The sequence below is a fragment of the Perognathus longimembris genome, chromosome 4 (genome assembly GCF_023159225.1).
Source record: "Perognathus longimembris pacificus isolate PPM17 chromosome 4, ASM2315922v1, whole genome shotgun sequence".
NCBI classification, from domain to species: domain Eukaryota; kingdom Metazoa; phylum Chordata; class Mammalia; order Rodentia; family Heteromyidae; genus Perognathus; species Perognathus longimembris.
Window position 1 is genome coordinate 61,619,481 of NC_063164.1, and position 25,708 is coordinate 61,645,188.

General features: G+C 37.9%; 1 protein-coding gene across 1 annotated transcript in view; it reads left to right on the forward strand.

Annotated features, from left to right (window-relative positions):
• The first annotated feature begins 5,806 nt into the window (after positions 1-5,806).
• The window catches only part of Itgb6 (integrin subunit beta 6), a 71,659-nt gene continuing 51,757 nt past the window's right edge, over positions 5,807-25,708 (forward strand). The window contains exons 1-8 of the mRNA XM_048345355.1: positions 5,807-5,899; positions 6,013-6,088; positions 6,875-6,954; positions 9,506-9,710; positions 10,267-10,513; positions 17,069-17,234; positions 18,468-18,629; positions 21,998-22,093. Coding sequence (XP_048201312.1) covers positions 6,028-6,088; positions 6,875-6,954; positions 9,506-9,710; positions 10,267-10,513; positions 17,069-17,234; positions 18,468-18,629; positions 21,998-22,093 — 1,017 coding nt within the window. The 5' untranslated portion in view covers positions 5,807-5,899; positions 6,013-6,027. The remainder of the gene's footprint in view (positions 5,900-6,012; positions 6,089-6,874; positions 6,955-9,505; positions 9,711-10,266; positions 10,514-17,068; positions 17,235-18,467; positions 18,630-21,997; positions 22,094-25,708) is intronic.

Consider the following 25,708-nt stretch of genomic DNA (forward strand, 5'->3'; position numbering starts at 1 on the left):
GGCATTGGATACATTTCATGTATTGTTTGTTACCTCCTCCCTCATTCCCCCTCCCCCTCCCCCTTCCTTCTCCCCATTCAGTTGGTTTACACCAAACAGTTTTGCAACTATTGCTTTTGTAGTCATTTGGCTTTTTATCCTGTGTCTCTTGATTTTGGTATTCCCTTTCACTTTCCTAGTTCTAATAGCACTCTGCCACTTGAGCCTCAGCGCCACTTCTGGCCATTTTCTATATATGTTGTGCTGGGGAATCGAACCCAGGGTTTCATGTATGCAAGGCAAGCACTCTACCACTAGGCCATATTCCCAGCCCCACAGTGAAATCTTTCATCATCATGTTTTCCTCTGCCCTGGACATGAATCATGCTTTTGTCCAGTCAATCTACGATGTATATTCCATTAGCCCATTCGTCACTTAGAAGCCTTTTTAGTTCCCAGAGCAACTATTATGGTATTGCATAGTGATCCTGGAATTCATACATGCCAAAGAGAGCCATAAAGGGCTTTCTTTAATTGAAAAGGTGAAATTCTCAATTTAAGAAATGTGAAAAAATGGTACTCTAAGGCTGCTAAGATGTATGGTAAGAATAAATCAATCTGTGCATTCATGAAGAAACAAAAAGAAATCTGTGCTAGTTTTACTAGACATTTAAAATGGCAAGCGTTACAGAGTTCAAGACAAATGCTTAGATAAGATAGAAAAGGCATTGGAAATGAACAATACAACTTGTGGGTGAGGAGGAAGGTAAAAAATGGGAGAGAGTGAGGGAAGGGGTGACATTGTCCAAAAAGAATGTACTCTTTACCTTACTTATGTAACTGCAACCTCTCTGTACATCACCTTTACAATAACAATAAAAATTAAAGAATTAAAGAATAGAAAAGGCATTAAGATTTGCATTATAGAAAAACATTATATACAAAATATTATATAATGAATATTATATATAAGGCATACACACACACACACACACACACACACACACACACACATACACTATTCAATACTACCTAAGGCTTCAGGAATCCCTTGGGGGTCTGGAAACTTCCCCCTAATATTTAGAACTACTATCTGAAGAAACAGGAAAATATTCCATTCATTGCACTAAAAGGGTGCTGGCAGCTAAGTTCATGGGATAATCAGGGCTGTGTCTGTCCACAGCTGTGTGGATAAGACACTTCCTAGAAAAAGGACTCAGGTGCTACATCTTCAGGAAGTAAGACTACCCCTTCCCTGTGCCACTGGAGCAGTGCCAACATCAATGCAGAGTGAAACACTATTTCTTACACCATTATCCTAACTTCACATTGTCTCTTAAATTCCTCTTTGCATTTTCTTTACCTAAATTGTAAACCTTTTCTCAGCTTTTATCACAGCTCAAGCAGGGGATACATTTTCCCTCTCTTGATTGCATTCTGGGCTTTCTTAAATCATTTATCAGTTGACTCAATAGTCATTGAGTACCTATTTTGTAACAAGTAAGATAGTAGTCAATAAAGACACAAATATTCACTGATTATTTATGAAGTACCAGACATTGTGCTACTCTCTGGGAATAGAAAGATAACTAAGACCCACTTACAGCCTGCTGCATAGTAAGAATTCAATAAATATTTGTTGAGTAAATAAGTGCCTTAAAAGAACTCACAGCCCAATTCAAGAAAGGAGAAGATATTTAGACAGACACAGCAGAGTGAAAAAAGGCTACTATGGGGCTTTCCAAGAGAAAGAAACACTTTAGAGACAAAGGGTGTCTGCAGTTATTAATGTCTACTCTGATACAAGGCCAGAGACCTGAATGAGCCAGAGAAAGACCGGGCTTGGAGGCAGTGGAGGGTGTGGGACAAGTGTGGAAGGGAGGGAGAGAATGACCATTGGAAGGGCTGCAATTGGGGACCAAAAGTAAATAAATCAGTGTACTATAACTTGAAGACTGGGATAGATGTCTTTACATGGGATATTACAGGATACTTAATTTAAAAGTCAAATTGCAGTGTTACTCATTTCACAGGTCAAACTGAGTCTTTGGCGTTTTCCCAGGACCTTGTCACTACCTGCATCCAGTTGGCAGACAGACAGGAAATCATATCAGCACTCCCACTCATATTCCATTGGCAAGAACTGGTCACTAGGTTTCTCAACTGCAAAACAGTCTGGGAGAGGGATTCCAGCCATCTTTCAGAAAGAAGAGATATCTAGTACTAGTTAGAGACAGTGGATGTAGAGCTGTTTGGGCATCGTTGTTGTTTCCTCAAAGTGACTATCAGGAGCAGTCAGGTGTCAGTGAGCAGACAGACAACTAGGGGCCTAGGAAACCACTGAGGCCAGAGCTGCACTGTCCAATCCAAAGCAGTTGGGGGCAGAGTAGACTATCCAAGACTTTTTTTTGTTTTCAAAGTCAGGTTGAAAGTTGCATGTCCAACCTGAAGAAAGAAATGGGGTTGAGTAGGACCTTTCAAGGCCAAAAAGACCTGCCTGAGATTTCCCTTTACTTTTAAGCTAATATATTAGCTTATCATAGACGCATGGATACCGACAGAGACATGAGATGCTTAGCTCAGAGATAAAAGACTTCATCATTCACAGCAATGACAGAGGCCAGAGTGTCAACATGCACATTCACCAGGTCTCTAGCATCAACTCCTGCACGATAACACAAAAGCAAATAGGAGACACCTGCATATGACATGGGCTGTGTGTTACAAGATAGAAACCCTGAGCTTAAGGAATCTGAACCTTTGATAATGGGCAGTAGTTTGGCTGCCCTTTGTTCTGGAGACTGACACTGCTCTAACTTTTAAGCGGTAAGCAGGTCTGCCCCTTCCTCTGGAGACAGGAGGGATCGCTATAATTTCGATGTTGTAAGCAATTTTCCATTGACCTGTCATTTTCTTCAAAGACTGCTCATCTTTGAGAAAGTAGTCCAGAACAGAGGCCGTTATTGCCTCTGCTTGTAATAGGTACACGAATACGAGCAATCATTTGGAAAATTGTCTTCTGACAAAGACATGTACTCTTCAGCAAGATGGAATGTTCTTTGAATGGCTACTTCCTTACGGGGTCATTGGCCCTGGGATGCCTACATATTGCCAAGCCTCAGGCTGAGTTCTCAGGCTTTTCCCTATCTGTGCTCACATAAACACTTCACACAGGCTCCTTTCTTTGAATACTATCAGCTTCATAGTTTTGGATTCAGGCTGATGGACTGAAAATGACAATCTGTACTTTGAAGGTGTCCCATTACCAACTTCGATCTCCAACTGACTATGCGACATTTTCACTTGGTTATCTTCTAGAATCTTCAAATTCCTCTATTCTGGACACCTACTCTTCACATGAAAACTGTTCCTTCCCAAGATAGCACTTGTCCATGAAGAGTATGAGTTAATCAGTTGCTGGGCCCCACATATCACCTTTCATTTATATCAATGTCCAATCAGCCAGCACAGTTTGTTTTCAAAATATATTCTAAATCCAACCATCTGTCTTCTTTTTCATCACCAACAACCCAGTCCCCACATCACATCCTCTGTCCTCAACATCAGCATGCACCATCTAATCCTGCACACATTTCCACCCTGCCCCAGGCATTCCTAGTTTTCACAGCAACCAGGTGATTGTTTCAAAATATAAAATAATAACATTGCTCTGATTTAAACTTTTCAATGAGACTCCAACTTGTTTAGAATAAAATTCAAGGTCAAGACTACATATGATCTGACCCCTGTCTCCAGACCTTGCCACTGACCTGACCACTGTCTCCCACCTTGTCCTTCATGTGCCCTTGAAAATGCCAACATTGTGGCTATCTCTGACTTTTCCCCTTGTTATTTGTCCAAGTCATCCATGATTCTTCTGATGCAATTGCTCAGTTAAAGGTTTGTTTCAAAGAAATACAGAGTAGAAGAGTGCTTACTAGAGTCTAGAAAGGGAGGGAAAGGAGGAAAGAAGAAGGGATAAAAAGAGATAAGCCAGGGATGGCCAATAGTAGAGGAGTGCCATTAGGAGGAACATATAATATTCTAACACACAGTAGCAGGGCTATGGTGACAACAGTTGAGTGAAGGTCTAAAATAGGTACCAGAGAAAATTGTGAATGTTACCAACACAGAGAAATGATAGGTTTCTAAGATAATAGATATGTCATTTACCCTAACCTGTTTATTATACATTGTACATGTTTTAAAATATTACCCTGTACCCCCCAAATATATACACTTACCATTTTAATATGCAAATGAATAATACAAATATATTCTTAAAGAATGATATTTGGGGGCTGGGAATATGGCCTAGTGGCAAGAGTGCTTGCCTCATATACATGAAGCTCTGGGTTCGATTCCCCAGCACCACAGATATGGAAAATGGCCAGAAGTGGCGCTGTGGCTCAAGTGGCAGAGTGCTAGCCTTGAGCAAAAAGAAGCCAAGGACAGTGCTCAGGCCCTGAGTCCAAGGCCCAGGACTAGCAAAAAAAAAAAAAAAGATATTTGGCTCAAAGTAGATGTTTAGTAAACACTTGTTGAGTGAATGAATAAATAACACTGAATTTTTTTAATGGAGGTATATCTGAGACACTGAAAATTCGTGCGTAATCTTTCTTTTTCAAACTAAATCATATAGCTTCACTTTTCTTCCAAAAGCCTATTTTTCCACTGTATAATAATTCTGGCTTCTCAGTAAAGGAATCTTGTTATGTTCTCTCAGGGTTTTTTCATATGATGGACTTCAGAGCTGAATACAGACTTCTAGAAGATTCTGATCAGTCTAGAGTTTGTCTACAGGTTCCACAGGTTTGCCAAGAAATATCTTGAAAAGATTATCTCTTAGAACATCAGTCCAACCAACAGAGAAGTCAGTCTAAGGCCAGACAGTTTAGAGCAGCAATTCAAAAGTTGGTTATTACCTGTTCACAGTTTTTACAAATCCCCAAATACCTTCCTGTATCTGTTGGAGGAAAAAATGTAAATATACTTGTGAATTTAACCATAGATTGTTTGTATTTTGAGCAATCCTTCATTCATTTAATAATAAAAATGTCTCCTATGTGAAAAGTTATAAGCTAGAATACTACATCAGATTCCTTTTCAATTTTTTCTTTATTTCTGGGGCCAGGGTTGGGGGAAGGGCTAAGGATCAGATGCAGAGCCTTGAGTATATTACACAAATGCTCTGGAAGATTACACTAGAAAGAGACCCTGGTCCTTATTTAATGGAGTCACAATCTTGAGCACAATTGTTTGCTTCCATTCTTTTTTGTGTTACTTCTATTTTGATCTAATTTGATTTTCATATACTTATTTCCAATATAACTTCTAAAATAAGAATCCTATACTTAGCGGAAAGTATTTCTTATCTAATTTGAATAACAAGGAAATTGTGTTTACTTTCTAGCCCTGCCTTCTAATTTGACTATAAAATAATATCTATTTTTTTTTATTTTACAGAGTTCATTTCAATTCTCTGCAGAGGATATGGAATACAAAAATCTCAGGTACTTTCCATTAGCTTATTTTTTTTAACCATCCTTATATTGAACCTAAATACTTTTATGTTCTCTTCTTTACTGTTTGCACTAAGTTAAAATTATTATAAAAACAATTACATGTCATTTGTTCTTTTGACATTTCACAAATCATTATTTTACTAAGCATATTAACTTTCTCCAGGATACACAAAAGCCTAATTGAATTGTCATAAAAAAAATTCTACTGAATGAATTTCCCCACCTTCTTGGTGATTGTACACCTGCCTTCCTTATAAGGAGAACAAGGAAGTAATCATGTTGAAGTTGCTTTTAAACACAGCTTTTCTTCTTTACCTGTCCAGGTAGCCTCTGTTTTCATTTCAGTCTTAATGAAAACTTTTTAATTTACATCTCAAGTTTCTTTTCAAAGCAGCGTAAGTAGTATTTAAAATTTTTATACTTCAAGAAAGAAAGACTTTCACGATATCCAGCTTTGGTCTTGTAATACTGAAGGTAATTTTTTTTTCTTTTTCATCTGTCTGCACAGCGAGAACTGAAACGGATGGAGATTGAGCTTCTCTGCCTGCTCTTTCTATTTCTAGGAAGGCATGATTGCGTCCAAGGTAAGACCTATGCTCTGCCATATATTGCTTTTGTGGTATGCTTGACAAACCTGTTGTTCGGTTCAGAAACTAGAGCTGAAGTCGTCACTTTTTATTTGATCTGTGTAATAGCTCTCTTGCCACCGAGTGAATACTTTAACAAATTACAGGCACACTCGGGGCTGCTCACAGTGAATGTTCTAGGTGTAAGGTAAATAAATACAAAGGTTGCACAGACATTTTAATGTGGAGAATTTGACAACAATCCTGCACAATAGGTCATCTGAATGCCATTGTGACAGTCATTCTGGAAATTCTTCTATCTGATTACACAACAGGTTTTCTACTTAGAAGTAATGATATTGAGAAACAAAAAGAATTTACTTCAGAAACAGAAATACAACATTTACCAGAAAATTTTAGGATTTTCTTTTCTTAAAATTAAAGTGATAGACCTATTGACTAAGAAAAATAAATAGAATGATATTGTACTTTGAAGAGTTAGATATTTTCATGCTTTTGAGGGATAAAAAGAGAGGAATAACTTAGGGTTTACAAGAAAAAGACATGATAAGTTTTGGTGTATAAGAAAAAAGATTGATAATTGATGATTTACAAGGCACATATTTTCAGTGTGATAGATGAAAAATATAAACTTTTATGTGTGTTGCTAATGTTTGGAGGACTAATTCTTGAATGCTAAAATTAACTATTGTATTTTCTCAATCAAGTAATTTCAGAGGCATAAGGCTGCTAGATAGGATGAATGGAAGTGTTTTAATCCCTCCATTTCCCTGGGTTTGTTAGGTGTCTGTACTGTGGGAGGTGCAGAAACATGTGGAGACTGCTTGCTCAATGGACCTCAGTGTGCCTGGTGTTCCCAGGAGGTAAAACAAATGACCCTAACATGTTTATTTTTAATTGTTTTTAATTGTTTGCAATTATACTTCTGCTAATTCCCTCAGTGGTAGCTCTGCTCATGTACTTTCTGCACCGGGAAGGGGGGGAGGGGAATACAAATGAGTTCCTGTAGATCAAAGTGGTATTCCCACAGTTAACTTTCAAAAACAACTTACAGAAGGAATCAATGGCAAACTATATTTTAAAATTACTTAACTCAAGTTCCTTCGGTTAATCTGATTAGTCATTTTATTTTAAAGCTATGATTGACAAGTAATATAAAATGTTGAGGCTCTGTGGATAATCAGCAATCATGGAGATATTTTCTAAAGATCAATCTGACATCAGTTCTATCATTATATTCAATTGGGAATCAGGATCCATTCAAGCCATTATGAAGCTCTTTGAGAAGTGCTCTACTACTACTCGGATATTGCCTAGTTCTTGTAAAAGTTAACATTTTATTGAGTCTGTGCCACAGCAACAACAAAGCCCCAAACAAACATTTCTTACCTGGATAAACTGAAAACCAGAAAAAGCAGTTGGAAGATGACTAGGGAATATACAGCAAGTCACCCTAACTCACCATCTGAACTGGGGCACTGCTGGGCAATCTGTAAACAACTTGTGGTAAGAGAGAGATCCCCTGACTTTCTGTAGCTTAAAACAAATCTCACCCACTGCATCTCATAACGTGAATGTAAATACCAATCAAGCCTTGTAAATGCCACTTTCAGCAGGAGCAGAGGAGCATGCTCAAAAGGAAACATCATCTCAGAACTGGGCTATCGCTATTTAAAAAAAAAAAAATCAACCCCTGTATGTGATGTGCATCCATGGAAGGTACCCCATATGGATTCCTGAAAGACAGGGCACTTCACACTCTTCTGCCTTGACTAATAGAACCACAAACATTCAAGAGACTCACCCCCTGGAGCTCATGTACTAAAAGCAAGATTGAGAAAAACACCTGGGATGTGGGGATACTTCCAGTACATTCACTTTCTTTTCTGTTATTGTTTGTTTTGTTTTGTTTATTGCCAGTCCTTGGGCTTGAATTCAGGGCCTGTGCACTGTCCCTGTCTTCTTTTTGCTCAAGGCTAGCACCTACGTCTTGAGCCACAGTGCCACTTCTGGCTTTTTCTATTTATGTGGTGCTAAGGAATCGAACCCAGGGCTTCATGCATGCTAAGCAAGCACTCTACCACTAAGCCACATTTCCAGTCCCAGTACATTCACTTTCTAAAGAATACAATATTAGCTTCATGCCAAAGCTATAAAATAATAAATCAGTCTTGAATTCTTATTTAAATGCATTTTAATAGGTGTTTAGAAGAACTTCCTAAGGGTACTACTGATAGTTTGTGGATAAAACTTGATAGGCAAATGATTGTAGAGGCAGTTGTTCCTGTATTGGTTGAGTCAGTTGGAGAATTGAAGCAGTTAGGCGTCTCCTTAGAGTGGACAGGAAAACAGGTTTTATGGTCAATATCACCTCTGAGCTTTTGGCAAAGATTGTGGCTACAGTTGATAGCAATTGCACTGTGCTGAGAAGGATTCTGAGGTCTTGTGCAGGACCTGTTCACTTTCATTATATAATGTTCTATGATAAGAAATAATTGTTTGCCACATCTACCCTAGAGCCTCAAACATGCATAGGTTTGACTAGTAGATAGTAAATTATGTCCTCAGAACTAATTGCTAAAGAAATGTAACTAAAATTCTAAGGAACTAGGAAAAAAAATATATGGGCATTGATTTGGTTCTCTGTAAGCATGAGGGTGTGTGGGCCTTAAGTTAATAAGGTGCTCATCTCTGGCTCCATCTCTCTGCTCTGGGTGCTGCAGGATTGGAGTGGTCACATTACCCCTCATGTCCCTGCTCTCCAGCTCTCTCTGAAGTGGAGCTGGAGTCCTTCCTGGAAAAGCATGCTTTTAAACCAACTTGTCCTTGACTTCCCTTCCTTACAAAAGACCTTGAACTAGCACACTTGAAGATGTTAAGTTTAAAGTCTCAGAGAGGTCAGTTTTAATGAAGTTATGGTGCAAGGTGAGAGTAACACTCCCGTGAATAAAACTGGTACTGAGTGCCAGATAGAGGGCATAAGCCATGCCTTTAAGAAACCCATAGAAAAATCTCTCTTTGACACTGGAATTGATAATAGACACTGCCAAGACTCCAGGAAACAACGGGTCATCTAGAACAAATAAATTCACAAAATAGTGCCAACTACCAACACAAGTATTTCAAGAATCTGGTTGTGGCAAGGGAGAAACTTGAAGGAAATGGGGTTTACAAAATTGTCACGTAAGTTCAGTGGAGTATAATTGAAAAGAAGATTTGTTTTACCCAAAACTGTACTGACTGAGTTCTGTGTTTATTCACCTATAACTTAACTTTGGACCTGTAATCATTATCAGTCATGGGGGATATGGTATACTTAGCTAGCAAAGTAGGCAAAAACATTTAATGATTGACATCTTATAATGAATCACACCCTTATCTTCTTTTTCTCTTTATATTTTTTTTCCTTTTTAGAATTTTACCCATCCATCTGGAGCTGGTGAAAGGTGTGATACCCCAGCAAATCTTTTAGCCAAAGGATGTCAATTAACCTTCATCGAAAACCCTGTCTCCCAAGAAGAAATCCTTGAAAATAAGCCTCTCAGTGTAGGCAGACAGAAAAATAGTTCTGACATTGTTCAGATTACACCTCAAAGCTTGATTCTCAAATTGAGACCAGGTGCGTTATGATGGCTCAGTCAAGTAAATATGGTTCTGTGTGGTAATATAGCCAGTCCACTATCATATCTTCTATCATATCATGAATATTATCACTCACATCCCCCATGGTAAAGAAACAGGAAGGTGCTATATTAACTCCTCTTTATTCACAATTGTCTTCAACTCTGAATTAGTTACTAGAGAAGTTCTTAGAGTGACCATTTGAATTCTCAAATGTTGCTCTTTAAGAGGTGGAATGTAAACTCAAACTCTCCTTTTATTTGGTTCACCTTTTCTAAAACTACACACACACACACAAAATTGAACTTATCTTCCATCTAAATGGACACTAATCTCCCAAGGAGATATAAAATATCCTTCTACCTCCTCTGAACTTCAAAAGCAACTGCTAAAAAATGCTTCAGATCTTGTTCATTTATATACTTTACCACATAGTTCATGAAATTGCATGTGTCTTTAGTAAGTTCTTACTGAAGTAAAATAGCCAGTTAGCCCAGATGCAAACAAATCTCATTGGGCTTTTATGGATCTGCTTTCCCTGCGGGGCTTTGCAGGTGGGGAACACACTTTGCAAGTGCAAGTCCGCCAGACAGAGGACTACCCAGTGGACTTGTATTACCTCATGGACCTCTCAGCCTCCATGGATGATGACCTCAACACAATCAAAGAGCTGGGCTCGCGGCTTGCCAAGGAAATGTCTAAATTAACTAGCAACTTTAGACTGGGTTTTGGCTCTTTTGTGGAAAAACCTGTCTCCCCTTTTATGAAAACAACACCAGAGGAAATTGCCAACCCTTGCAGGTAAGTAAGTGATTCTGTGGCATTCCTGGGCACTGGTTTTTGTAGAGATAACCCCAGCTCCTGAGCCACTGTTGCCAGGAGCTTGTTGGCATTTTTATCTCATCTCTTTGGCTCTCAACCGTTCTCTCTGTTGCTTAGGTTATGTGCAGCCAGGGTGAGGTCATCTTAACTGTGGGGTTCCAGCCTTGGGATGCAACTGCCTACTGGGGAGGCCAAGATATGTGAAGCAGGTTTTGTATTCTGTAGATAAGGAGACTAGGTGAGATATTTCACTGCAGATTCCACTGGACTGGGCCTTCCCTGCCCCTCAAAGACTATATTCCTCAATGAAGCCACTTGACACTAATTTACATTTTCTCAGTATTTCTCCATCATAATAATTTCTGCTACAATAATAATTTCCTCAGCTTCCTCTGACGTACTTTGGCTTTCTCTCATATCTTAGAGGCTTCTGTAGCCTTTGTTGCTATTAAATTCAGTAGGAAATGAGGCAACAACTCACTATAATATTCCATAATCATCTACTGAAACCATGCATTATCTGGTGATGGTCAAGGGCAAGTTGCTTTATGGTGGTTTACCTGTACAGTCAATGACAGGCTCAAATTCAAATTATTTAATAATCATCTATTTTTTAAAAAGCATACCATTTTCTCTTTGCCAGACCCTGTGTTGAAAACTTTATATCCATGAATCACTCAGTCCTTATAATAATAAGGTAACAGAATGCCAATAAGAAGTAGTAAAGTATACTTGTTATTAGCAATTATTTGATTCATTTATAAAGGGAAATAAGTATGGAACTAAAAGTAACCCACTAAAAAAGCATGCCAGATTCTCTGGTCTTTAAAAAGTATGCTATTATGCCTGCCTGAAATTTATATTTACTTCTTTTGGTATATTATGTACCTTTTTCCTGAAACAAACTTCAGTAGCATCTAAAAGAAGTTCCATCAAGAATTCACAAATGCTATTTCTGTCCCAGAGGACAGGTTTAAAATTATTCTTCTTATCACAGAGCAGATAAGATAAAACATGACATATAATAATAACCATGGGAAACAATGAGTAAGAAATGCTATCGTCACAGAAAACAATTAAAGTTAACAAGATTGGATGGCTCAGCTAAGCTGGAAGTCAATACCTTGAACTAACAATAAGACCCTATCCATAAACAAGCTTCTAGATGAAACCAATCAAAGTAGTTGGGCCCTTTATTTGGCTTTAGAATATTTATATAGTCATTCATGCATTCATTTACTTATTCAATTGTTCAACAACTTGTTCACAATGCCCCAAGCATTATGATAGGAATGGAAATAGTTGGGAAGAATAAGATCAAAGTGCATTGCCCAAGAAACTGAAATTCTTTTGGTGGTTGGGGTGGAGGTGGGTGGGGGGATGGAGGTAGATATGATAAAGTATAGTGATTCATGGTGATTCACAATGATTCACATGGGCTCTGGTCAGCCCTGGATTAAGTCTTGACTCATCTGTTCAATTATAATGTGACTGAAAGTGAATCATTTCACCTCTCAAACCTTTAGCATCTCTGAGTAAATTTGTAATCATTAATACACTGATCATATCCATCGGTTGTCAGGGTTGGATGAGATCTTGAGGGGAAACATTTGGCACTGGGCCTGACCATACTAAGTTCTCAATAAATAATAAATACCATTAACAACTGTAGGATGTGGGGGAGGAGACCAAATGAAGATCATATATTTGATCTGTGTGTGTGTGTGTGTGTGTGTGTGTGTGTGTGTGTGTGTGTGTGTGTTCATTCTGGAGCTTGAACTCAGAGCCTGGGCCCTATCCCTGAGTTTTTTTGCTCAAGGCCAATGTTCAATATTCTACCACGTGAGCCACAGGTCCACTTACAGCTTTTTTGGTGCTTAATTGGAGATAAAAGTCTGGGCTTTCCTGCCCTGGCTGGCTTCCAACTGCAGTCCTCAGATCTCAGCCTCTTGAGTAGCTAGGATTATAGGCTTGAGCCACCAGTGCCTGGCTCGTGATCTCTTAAAAGGCTTGTGGTCTCCTGTTTTCTTAAAGGTGTTTCTTCTTGAAAACTTTTTTGCCGTTCAAGTTCCAAATACAGAGTCTCTGTTTGTTTGTTTTACAACATTGTATGCTTTCTTTGTCCTTTAGATCCCTAGTTCTCAGTTCCTCTATTCAGATTGTACACCCACATGGACACAAAGAGGGAAAGTCAGTCTCTTGGTCAAACTTGTAATTTTAGAGCAAAACATTCTTAAGTAGAAAGATAATGATAAGTAAATGGCCAAAGCATGAAGGAATTTTTTTAGACCTGAATTTAAACAATAACTTTAGGCAACTTAGTGCTTTGAACTCAGTCTCTTTTCCTATAAATGAAGAGGATAATATTAATACTAATCCTAAAAATTGGATGACCTCAGAACACGACATTCAAACAAGTGTTTTCTTTTTCTCACTAACTGTATCTGATAGTCCTCAGACTTTAAGATCTCATGACACTCAGTACACTCTTAAGAGTTAACAGTACAAGAAATGTACCCAAGGCCTAAAGTATGAAACTGTAACCTCTCTGTACTTTGACAATAAATAAGAAAAAAAGAAAGAAAGAAAGAAAGAAAAAAGAAAAAGTAAAACCAAACAATAAATAAATAAATTTCACATTGTTGACTGTCAAAAAAAAAAAAGTTAAGACTCTAATGGGAGGTGGTAGTACACACCTGTAGTCCTGGCTCTCAGGAAACAGAGACAGAAAGATTACAAGTTTGAGGCCAGCCTGGACTACGTAGGAAAACCCTATCTCAAACACAATTAAGTCCCCAAGAGCTTTAGCTTATGTGAATTATACTTACCAATAGCCACCTTTTAAAAAGTAAAACTGCAAAAATGTTAAATAATTGGTTCGTGTAGTAATTACAATAAGAGACCCATTGCACATTATTATAAAATTTCTATAAAATAATTGTGTTTTCCAAAGCAAAACAAAGTGTTCTACATTTTTACAAATCTCTCAAACATCTGGCTTAATAGCAAACAACTGTATTCTCATATCTACTCCTGCACTTCATCTATTGAGATATTTTATAACATTCTATGAAGAAAGCCAAACTTCATGTAGAAATATAGTTGTAAAAAGAAGAAGCACATAATAGCTTTTTCTAGTAACTGTGCTATTATTCTTTAAATATTGTACTCGAATTAGATGACAAAATGTCAGTGTGGAATGGGAATCAATATTAATGAACATTTCACTTTCTGTTACATTAAAAACCATTGGGTTTTTGCCAGTGCATGATTTTGCAACATAATGCTTTGGTCGCTTAGAAAATATTGGTTCACTGAGTTATGCCAGACCTCTGTATTTTATGATACAATATCAAAAAATCATATTTGTTTATATCATCATCAATCTCAGCACATATGTTTTGCAAGATTGCAAAGCATTTAGAATATTGCTAATCTCCTGGGTAGCAAATGAACATTTTCCTCAATTCTAGTTTCTTAGTTACCTTGAATTTTGTTATTGGTAACAAATACCAGCATTTTATTCTTCTGGATATGAGACTCTCTTTCTTCACTTTTAAGAATATACCTGCCAACAAATAAATGGAAATAACAGTGTGGCTATCAATCGTTCCTTCACCTAAAAATGGTGTTCTATGAGAAAAGGAGACCATACAGCCCAGACATTCACACAAATGCTTTTCTCTATAAAAGTTGTACTTTTTGGGTAGCAGAATTGCTTTACACGCATTTCTCATGCACTGCTTAAAAGTAATTTTCACTGCTTCACTGAGGGCAATCAAGTAAAACTAGCATTTTTCTCTCCTTATTAAGGTAAGCACTTGCTGATATATAATATTTACATATCTGCTATAGATATGCGTGTTAATATATCTACTAGAACTAGTAACACAAAATGGCACCATCGTTGCAGTAATCCTGAACACCCGCAAGTTCATTCACTATATATAAGCACAAAAGACGTGCAATAAGAATACGGGGGAGGGGGGACAGAGAGGGAAAGGGGGAGGGAGGAGAGGGGAATGAGGGAGGAGGTAACAAACAGTACAAAGAATGTACCCAAGACCTAGCATATGAAACTGTAACCTCTCTGTACATCACTTTGACAATAAATAAGCGGAAAAAAAAAGAATACAGGTGACATCACTTTGACAATAAATAAGAAAATTAAAATTAAAAAAAGAAAGCCATATGGAAAAAGAAAAAAGAATACAGATGACATCTCTGAGTTGCTGGGAAAATGTTTCACCTTAAAAGCCCATGGAGGATGCCAGGAACTGCATCAGTCAGTCCACTCTCACACTTTAAAACTTACCCTTGGGGTTCAGCATGCAGTTCAGTGGTGGAGTGTTTGTCTATAAGGTCCTCAATACCACAAAGGAAACTTGACTCTTTCAGCCAAAACTCTAATGCTTTGAGGAGTACCTTTCTTTATTCTCATTGGAAGGAGAGTCACTAAAAATTTATTCTACCCTATAAAGATGCTGAAGTGGTTGATGCTTTTGAAAATGTTGCCTTTGCTGTTGTCTAAGACACAGCACAAAAAACAGGTTTCCTTTGTTTTGTATCTATGTGACTTGTAACATGCTTTAAAAAATGTCTAACAGCATAAAAGTTAAGTTTCCTCCCTCTATCACACATTTTTAAGGGCTTTGCTTAGTCTCATTCCCTATATGTTCTGTGGTGTTGTTTTGTTTTGAATTTTAAGGGACTCATTATAGTTTTACAAGAGAGGAAACTAAGCTATGGAATACTTAAATAGATTGCCTCTATACAGTATACTCACGTGAGTATACAGTGCGTAACTTTCCTCTTGCAAAGGAAATATATACAAAAAGAGGAGAATGGAAAACATTTCTAACCCTTCTCAGAAAAAGGTGCCTTTTACCTTTTGCTATGTATCACATCAAAATTCTTCATGTGATATACAAGTACTATCTCTTTATATTGTGCTTCATAATAGAAAGATAATTCTACATTATAAATATGAATCCATTTTTATCTAAAGACCCAGAATCTGTATGTGGTGAGAGGTACCTGCTGTGTTCAATGCTCTGCTAAGAAAGTAGTGTGCAAATAGAAACATTCAGTAGAGGAAGGACTCCAATCAAAAAAGGGGCCATGGTTTCAAGTTCTCAGGTGTGATCCACCTCTAACACCCTGCTTTGCTTTCACAACATGGTCTCCTTTGTTACTTAGATTAAAATTTCATTCTATTTTCCAAAAGCATAGAGTTCAAGTAAAATAATTAAAATTATTTGCTTAGGGGATAAATCTAACCAACAAGGATATATGTCATACAAAAACATAAAGCCAGGTGCCAGTGGTTTATGGCTATAATCCTAGCTCCTCGGGAGGCTGAGAGCTGTGAAAACGTTGTTGGTCCAGGAAACTGACCAGTTGAGGGAAGGACCAGGTGTAATAAAGGCCATCCATCACAAAGATGATTGTCTTGGGACATATTTGACTACGCCATTCAGTGCTAGGTTCCTCCAACCCCATTGTTCTAGAGCTGGGAGATAGATACATGAAAATATGGACTGCTACTACGCACACATCCACTGACTGGAAGGAAATAATTGCCCTCACATATACCAATATTCTGGTCCCAGCAAGAGCTGTATTAGTGTAAGAGAATCTGTAGTCATTTGGATTTGCAGAACAGTCAGGTCTCATCATTCACAGTAATCATTTTCTATCACTTTGTTCCAAGGACTGAATATCTAATACTGAACATTGTTCCAAGAGAAAAATAGGGCTAGGTTCCTGTGCATCGCTGGTCATACACTGTAGTTACCTGATACTACACATTCTTTTTTGTGTGTTTTTCTTTAAAGACACCTGATGAATAGTTTTGCTGGTCCTTTACCATTGAACTTTTAAAGAAAAGCACTACAATTCCTGAAGAAAGTTTGTATCACATATTTTCCACCTAAGGTACATCACAGCCTTTTTGTTCTTAGCAATACTGGACAGGACTTAGTATTAAGCTTTTGAATCATTCAAACAGGAAAATCATCACAGTAGAACTGGACTTCTGCACCAAGAGCCCTGCCATGGTTTCCAGACCTGTGGCAGACTGAGTTGGAGTATAGGAAGGAACAGGGAAGAAGAAAAGTTCTACTCCTATTATAATATGAGTTGAGTCATACTGAAAATAGCTTGGGATATAAAAATATAATCATAGGTAAATAATGGTAGATTTGGGTTGGGTAGCAATGTAAGGAAGTAATTACACATACTGGAATGAGTTGGATCTGATCACTTGATTATCTGTAATCTGAATTTGAAGCAGTGTGTGACACACACAGTAAGCTCTATGTGCTAGCCAACAGTCACACAGAAGACATGGGTGTGAGGTGATGATAGCAACCTAAACCAGGAAATTCACAGCCATCTTAGAGGAAGATGCTTCAGATACACTGGCTAATAAATTGAAGTAATAGGTGAATCTTTGTTTAAGGAAATGTTGCTGGGCTATCATGTCTATTGGCTGTGTCTTGCATTATATGTTTTAACACCTTACTTTTGCAGTAGTGTTCCATACTTCTGTTTGCCTACGTTTGGGTTCAAGCACATTTTGCCACTGACAAATGATGCTGAAAGATTCAATGAAATTGTGAAGAAACAGAAAATTTCTGCTAATATTGACACACCTGAAGGTGGATTTGATGCAATTATGCAGGCTGCTGTGTGTAAGGTATGCAGGAGCAGGGAGTGTTTCACAAATGTACTTTGGAAAGCTTAGGTCATCATATTTTATGTATTTCTTAAAACAAAATTTCTGTGAAGTTCTTAATTGAATCATGTTGAAATCAGGACTTGCATGTCTAATATTTGAATAATCAAAGAAAATTATAGTCATGTTAGGAAAATTTAGTAGGGACAATAGTTGTGTCTGCATTCTTTTCAAGGTTATAATAATTTCCTTTTTGAAAAGACAATATTAATAAAAAGTCAGTGCATACCTACATATATGATGTATATCTATATCTGTTTTGCACATGCTAAGCAAGTACCCTACTACTGAGCTACATCTCCAGCCCTTGTTTTTTGGAGACAGTATTGTTAAATAGCCCAGGTAGATATCTACTATTTTAAACTGATAAAAATCAGCATCTGAAATCATGCTACCTCTATAGCATTGCAGGGACCCATTCCTCCTTGACTATCTGACAAGTACTCAAGACCATGATTCCCCTGCCTTTAGACAATAGCTGTCTGTGGGAAATATCAGGGAATAAACAGGGATATGTACTCTGAAAGGAGTTAGAGGAAGGAGAAAAAGAAAGTGAACTGGAAATGTCAGAAGGAGTTTTTGCCCAAGTTGTTTCTGAACAAGTATTAATTAAAAGAAAGAGCTCTACTAAGACACACTCTAGTCAGTTTCAATTAGTAGAACCTTGGTATTGTCCTTTGTTTGGTAATTCTTACATTTTACTACGTTTATAATATTTGAAGAACATCATTAGACAAAAAAAGAAACACATGGCAAAATGTTGGGAACTATTTTAATGAAAGAAGCTTACTTTGCATTCATTTTGTATTGTGTTTTAACTTGTTTTGCTGCAGCTTGAATATGGAATTACCTATGACCTCTGTCATCTCCTCATCTCATTTTTTTTCCTGGAGAATTGATAGCTGGGTAGTAAAAATAATTAACTATGTAAAAGGCAAAGAAAATACTGCTTGTGGTAGAGCTATTTTTTTCTAAAGCATAAATCATCTGCAAGCATTATCTAAGAAAAAGCAAATGCCACAGAAAAGTTCATGTTGTTAATATATTACCAACTCACAATAGATTTCAAAAGACTAAAATAGATAGATCAGCAATATATTACTTGTAATCTGAATGTGTCCATACAGAATTGATCTGCACTCAGTAAGTGCCTGTGTGTCTCCAATGCAGCTCAATTTTGCTTTCTTACAATAGGAAAAAATTGGCTGGCGGAATGATTCACTCCATCTCCTGGTCTTTGTGAGTGATGCTGATTCTCATTTTGGAATGGACAGCAAACTGGCAGGCATTGTCATTCCCAATGATGGTCTCTGTCACTTGGACAGTAAGAATGAATACTCCATGTCAACTGTCTTGGTATGTAACTTGCACTCAGTACTGTGGTAGGGGCCCCAAGTAGTTTACTGAAGCAACAATGGCTGTAATGCAACACAAAATAATTCATGCTTGATGAAAGAAGGTTTTCTGATTTAAAATAAACAAGTCAGGTTCCAGTGGTTCACACCTATAATCCTAGCTAGTCAGGGAGCTGGAATCTGAGAATCATGGTTCAAAGCCATCCCAGACAAAAAAAAGTTCATGAGACTCTTACCTCCAATTAGCAATCAAAATGCTGGAAATGGAGCTGTGGCTCAAGTGGTAGAGTGCCAGCTTTGAGTGAAAAAGCTAAGGGACAGCACCCAGGTCCTGAATTCAAGCCCCAGTACCAGCACAGAAAAAGAAAAAAGAAAGGAAGGAAGGAAAGAAGGGAGGAAGGAAGGAGGAAAGAAGGAAGGGAGGGAGGGAAGAAGGGAGGGAGGAAGGAAAGGAGAGAGGGAGGGAAGGAAGGAAAAAAGAGAAGAAAAGGAAAAGGAAAGAAAGTGAATCACTCCACATCAGTCATCACTCTAATTAGACGTGCTGTGGAGCACAGATGAGTGATGAGGACATGTGAGAAGTTTGGATCTGCTATGGCCAGTGTGATTCCAGGACCTCCTCAACTTCTCAAAGATCCTAGGGCCAGGAAAAAAACAGTACAGGCAGCTCTCTCTGTCCTCAACCACAGCACTCAGCAGGAGGGTCCAGACAGAGGATTAACACCAAAGTTGTCTGTAAAGGAGTGTCCCTAAGCCATTTGCTCTTCTGTGGGCCATAGGGCTCTGTGGGAACTAGCTAATCAGGCACTGCTTGGTTGATGCATAGTAACATTTGCTTTAGTTTCTGTCATTTAAAAAATGCTGCCACATTTAAAAAGAAAACACTTGACTTTTGCAAAACTAGGTAAAATTTTCAAAGCATTTTTCACATTCACAATCTCATCTGATCCTTAGTAGAATCCTAGGTATCCAACTGCTGTCTCTGAAGAGGCCTGTGGCTGTTATCCCTGTGTACCTTATTCCCTTTACCCGGAATACCCTCTCCAGCTGCAAATTCTCAGTCTTCTCTTACAGCACAGTTCAACTATTACTACCCCCAGAGAGCCCTCTTTGACCCCTGTTTGGCCCCTAGACAATCCTCTGCCCCTCACCCTACACACATGGATGTCTTGCACATCTGTATGTGGGACATGCATGCTTCTGTCATTTTCTGTTGCACAGTCTTTGGGACCAAGGCTCCTTGTGATCTCTATTTACTGACATCATAGTGCCCAGAACACAGAAGAAGCTCAATAATCCATGAAATAGAGTTCAATTATAAAGTCATAATTTGGGAAGGTCATTTTGTCTCCATTTCACAAAGTAAAAATTGTGATTCAAAACCTGAAGGGATCTCTTTAAATGATAAAGTTGTAGGAGTATCAATAGGAAAGAGAAACAATGATCTCTCTACAAACTCTAATAATTCATAGATTACTCAGTACCATTTTTTACCTAAGTTTGTAAACTTCAACATGAATTCTTTTCCTAACGTATTTTTTTGTGTTATGACTGTCCTGGAGCTTGAACTCAGGGCATGGGCCCTTTTGCATTTTTGCTCAAGGCTCCACTTTTGGTTCTTTTATGGTTACTTGAGGTAAGAACTGTCCTGCTTGGGCTAGCTTTGAAACATGATACTCAGATCTCAGCCTCCTGAGTAGCTAGTATTACAGACATGAGCCACATGCATCTGGCTCTCATTTTGATCAGTTATACTCTCCAAACATACATATTCTTTAATTACATAATATACCTTTTCATTGTCAACTTACAGGGAGGATAGGTACTTTTAAGTCTTTTAGTCAATGACAGGTATAAAAACTAAGAAATAGACCCTTTTTTCATTGTTAATTTCTTTCAATTTTTCAAATGCTTCATAATAAACATCTCAAAAATAGGAAGATCATAAAAACTAATGTTATCTATGTCTAATGTGACCTTCTCGTCTAATGAATGCTCAGTTCATTCTTGCTAATAAATTGTTCTACACGGCCAGATCCAGGACTGTTGCAGTATCTCTGTGTCTTTGAAGTATTGCCGGTACACTCAAAGCCAGGCCATATTCCTGAAACCACAATAAATAGGGCATGGCTCTGAATGTACAAGATAGTTGTGGCACTCAAATGCATAGATTTTATTCAAATAGAAAATCACATTCAGTATGGGCTGGGTGAGACACTGGCTCCATCCACAATTCCCCAGACAGGTGCAGGAATGAAGGGGACAGTGGGCACTGAAGCTTCAGGGTAAAGGAGGCTTCAAGTTTGAGCAACTGGAAAGCAGAGTCAACTGAATGTGTCGGCCTTTGAAAAAGTTATATAACCTGGTGCTTTTACTAATAAAGATCCAAATATGATTTTAAAAATATATATATATAGCCAGATTTGAAGATGGAAAGTTTACATGAGTCTTTTCTCTCAGCTTGGCCGAAGCTTAAGAAAAATTAGACAAAAACAACCTAGTTGTGATAAGAACATAGGAACACCCTATATTAGTATATGGTAAAGCTATTTTATTAGTGTCCCTTCATTTTATCTGAATTCAGTCATAATCAGCACATTACTAGTTTTATTAGCTTCAGGCTCCTCCATTATGTGTATTTTACCCAATATTCATAAGGCAAGTCTACCTTCAAGTCTGATAATTAATGACTTCTTTTAGTTTTGAAAAATATATCACTTCTGACTGAATATATGTTTATCAGTAGGGATTGATAGCACAATACTTTTTAATGGTCCCATTAAAACAAAACTCCACAACCAATTATGACATTAAAAAGCCAGGAAGACTAAACTCATGAGTACAGAAATGTTTCAAATCAGACAGATGTAGGAATTACAGTGTTGTCCATCACCGATCACCCCTTCCTCAACCTTCACAGCACCTCATCCAATTCCAGGAAGAGTTTTAGAGCAACTGGAGCCACCACCATCACATACATCATAGTCTAACTGCTCTTCCCTCCATTATAACATTCTTCCCTGCTGGCCAGTAGTGCTTAGAGAAGAAATGTTTCTCTATCCTTGAAAACATAATAATACTATAAGTCTTGAAATAAATTTCAAGTGACCTGCTTAGAAGTGAAATAACACATGCACTACATGCCAGAAATGGACTCTTAGCACTTACTTTGAATTTAGGAGATTTAAGAAATAATTACTAAACCAAATGGGTGAAAAATAAGAATTGTGTGTTTGCTTACTCAGAGATAGATATAATCAGGCTTGTGAGCACTGAAATGCACAACTAAGTAAGATGTCTTTGAAATAACAATATTTTCTATTTTATTCTTTTCTTAAGATGATACTTAAATCTATACATTAATTCTAGGAATATCCAACAATTGGACAACTTATTGACAAACTCGTACAAAACAACATGTTATTGATCTTTGCTGTCACCCAAGAACAAGTTCATTTATATGAGGTAAGCAAACAAAATTTTGGAAATTCTTCCAAGGAGAGTATGTGTCATGAAACTATAACATTCATCTTGTGGTTCTAATGCATGGGAAGGGCACTAGATAACCATTAACCCATGCCAAATGTACTAGGCACTTGGCTAAGTAGATTTGTATACTGCTTGCAGTTTAAATAACAAGCATGAAGGTACCACAGAAAGTAGAAGTAGATATGACAAGAGAGCAAGAAAGAATTATGGCAATGAGGAAGGCAACTAGGAAGAGAGAACCACTTGCCTGGAGGAAAATTAATCTCTCTCTTCTTGAACTATTTCATATGATGAGAACAGAGTTAATAGGGAATAAAGAAAAAAACTAGAGTGAGCAGAGAATTGACTTTAAGTTCTTGGCATTTTTAAATTAAATGAATAGGAAAGCGCAGACACACAATATATTGAGAAGTAGACTGCAAAAAAAAATCAAGCTTGCTAAATTATACCCTCAAAAATTTCTTCCTTAAGGTAGTTGAATTTATACTTTATGTTTGGGGATGGAAGCACTCATTGTGTAAAGGGATTATTTCATTAGGTGAAATGATATTTATAAACTACCATATAAATTGCAAAACATTTGCACAAAGGATTTCTATGGTTTCTTTCCAAACTAAGAAAATGGTTTGTCAAAATGTTACAAATTGAGGTGCTAGCAAATGACCTCCTCCTATTCTGTAGTTTCACAGTGAAGCAAGGAATATTTAGCATGGGCCTTAGAAAACAGAGAGAAATTAAATTGCCTGTGCCTTGTATGCCAAAGTGTCAGACACTCTTAAATTTAGAGGCTGGTCACCTGTTCCTTTTTTAAGGACCTCTTAATTTGTTTGGTGATGTTTCAGAGCTTGGGAAGTCTTAGATTATGTCTCAGAGGGCTTTGATTAAATGCACTTGCTGCTAAGGAGAGGGCAGCCCATGAACCTGCATCAGGTTGGGTTAAAATGACCCAGGAGGAGATGAGATCTTGCATTTTTAATGAGTTTTTCCCAGGGGAGATTGCCTTCCGTTACAGCCACGGAAGTCCCTTGCCACAAGCTCCATATTCAGGCTTTTATTCTGTTCAGAGACCCATATGGGGGTCACCTGATCTAAGCACTTTCTTAAGGCTTTTAGTATGTGATACTTCATTCTACTGGTTTTAAGTGGTAGTGTTGCAATAAAGATTTTTTTAATGCCCCAAATATACAATAGTGTATTTATTCTGCTTTGATCCTTAAGGCTGAAGGGAGAGGACCCTGGTAGTCAGAACATTTCTTCCCTAACAGATCTGGCATAGAGGGAGCAGAGGGAACTACACAGAACTTGTCTTCAAAAAGGAGCCTGCAGTGACTCATGCCTATAGTAGTAGCTATTCAGGAGGCTGAGATCTGAGCCAGCACAGGCAGGAACTCTATGACACTCTTACCTCCAATTAACCACCAAAAAGCTGGAAGTAGAGCTGTGGCTCAAGTGGTAGAGCACCAGCCTTGAGCAAAAAAGCTAAAGGACAGTGTCCCAGGCCATGAGTACAAACCCCAAGAGCAGCATGCACTTGCAAACAAGTGTGCACGTGCTCGCATGCACGTGCGCACACACAGCATCTGGGGAATACAGTTGATGATCGTGAACTCCCATCATTCACTTCGGTAATTGTCTTTAAGACTCATTTATTCTCTTAGCCAAAATAGTTGTTAAGAAAAGACAGAGAATGATGAAAAATAACTATGTGGTAAAACAGAATCGGTTGGATTTAAGCTAGTTGCATCCATAGTTTCCCTATTGCAAAAAACAAAATTATCATTTCCAAAGAAAACACCAGATTAAGGCCTGTCTCTAGTATCACAGCAGGACATTTATTTTGCTTGACTAGTAATCTCATTATGAGGTAAATTTATGTTCTGTCATGATCTGTGGTCATTGCCATCCAGGCTCCACTAAATTCAAAGGGACATTTTCTGGGAACCACAGGGTAGAGCAGGTCAGCAGCCCACTCTGTTGTTTCATTCTTTTATTTTTATTCTGATGGGCTCATCATTCCATCTGCATTAGTGGGGCCAGGCAGCAGCCTTGTCTGCAGATAATGACAGCAACATTGCACTTCCCTGAAGGCTTCACACAGCAGGAAAATGCTGATCTCTTGTTTTATTGATAATGAAAACTGAAAATAGACCAATAATGGCCTCTGTTGCCTTTCCATTTAAATCTCTTAGAAGGAGCCCTGTGTGTGCTGGAGACTTATGCAACCTGATGTTTGGGTAGCTGTGTTACCAGGAGCCTAACAACCAAAGAATCATTGAAAAATAAAACCAGTAATAGGATAAATAAAACAACTAAGTGGTGAGAGCTCATGGAAATTCCAGAAGGCAAATTATTCGCCTGAGTTACATGCTAAGCATCTTGTGTGCTCGCACAGCAGGCAGGGATGGGTGAGGCTCAATGGCAGCTCTGTCTTGCAGCAAATAAGATTTATGTTATCTGCTCATGGAGCTGAGGACAAATGACTGTTGTTTCAATAATTCTGGTAAAGATGTGTTGGACTGCCCGGGTGTGCAGTGCTTCTGCACACTGTTGTAACAATGGAAAAGGTCCAGTAAGCACTTTTGCCTTCAATTTAATATGACTACCCTGTGCACCCCAGACTCACAAACATGTGATCTAGAGTAAAATTATTATTATGAATGGTTGTCTGTTTGTCCAATTATAGGGTTTAAAAGATAATGATAGATAATTGCCTGAGCAGTAAGTAGTATATAACACTTTAGGGCTAAATACCATTTTGAATAAAGATCCAGTTACTCAAGTTTTAAAAAGTAAGTTTATACCTCATCTGTTGTTTTAAAACATTTGTTGTTAATTTACATTAGGATAACTTAAGGCTACTAAACTGTAACTCTTTGATTCGACTAGTCTCCCGTTCTCAGTGAGATTTGGAGGGTGAAAAGGGCAATTAAATTTTCTTTGCTACATTATTAAATCATGTTAGTAGTCATGTTGGGTTATTTACAAGATATTGCGGCATCCTCTGTCTTTTCAAAATGTCCATGTCTGACTGGCAGAGATGAGACTTTTGTGAAGTCAATAGTGATAATTATTTACGTGACCAGCCCTTATGATGGGATGCTGAAAGCAAACACAAAGTACAATTCACTTGCTAACATCCGTGGATACTAATTGATGTTCTTCTCTGTGATTACTGGAAAAGAGTGATGGGTCTAGAATATAGGCAAAGAGGTACAAGCTATTTTTTTTTATCACCAAACAGCCCTTTTCATGGAGATAAAAACCCAGTTATCAGACACATATATAATGATAGATGATTATGATGATGAAGACAGGTGTGTGTGTGTATGTGTGTGTGTGTGTGAGAGAGAGAGAGAGAGAGAGGAGGGAGGGAGGGAAGGAGGGAGGGAGGGAGGGTAGGAGGGAGGGAGGGAGGGGTAGATAGATGATATATAGATATGGACATATGTAGATAAAGATGATATGGATATAGATGTAAACATTTATGTTGGATGGTGCTGGCATTTGAGTCAGACCACTGAACCTTATGGATGCCAAGCAGGGGCTCTACCCCTTGAGCTACATGACAGACCTAATTACCAGATCTCTGAG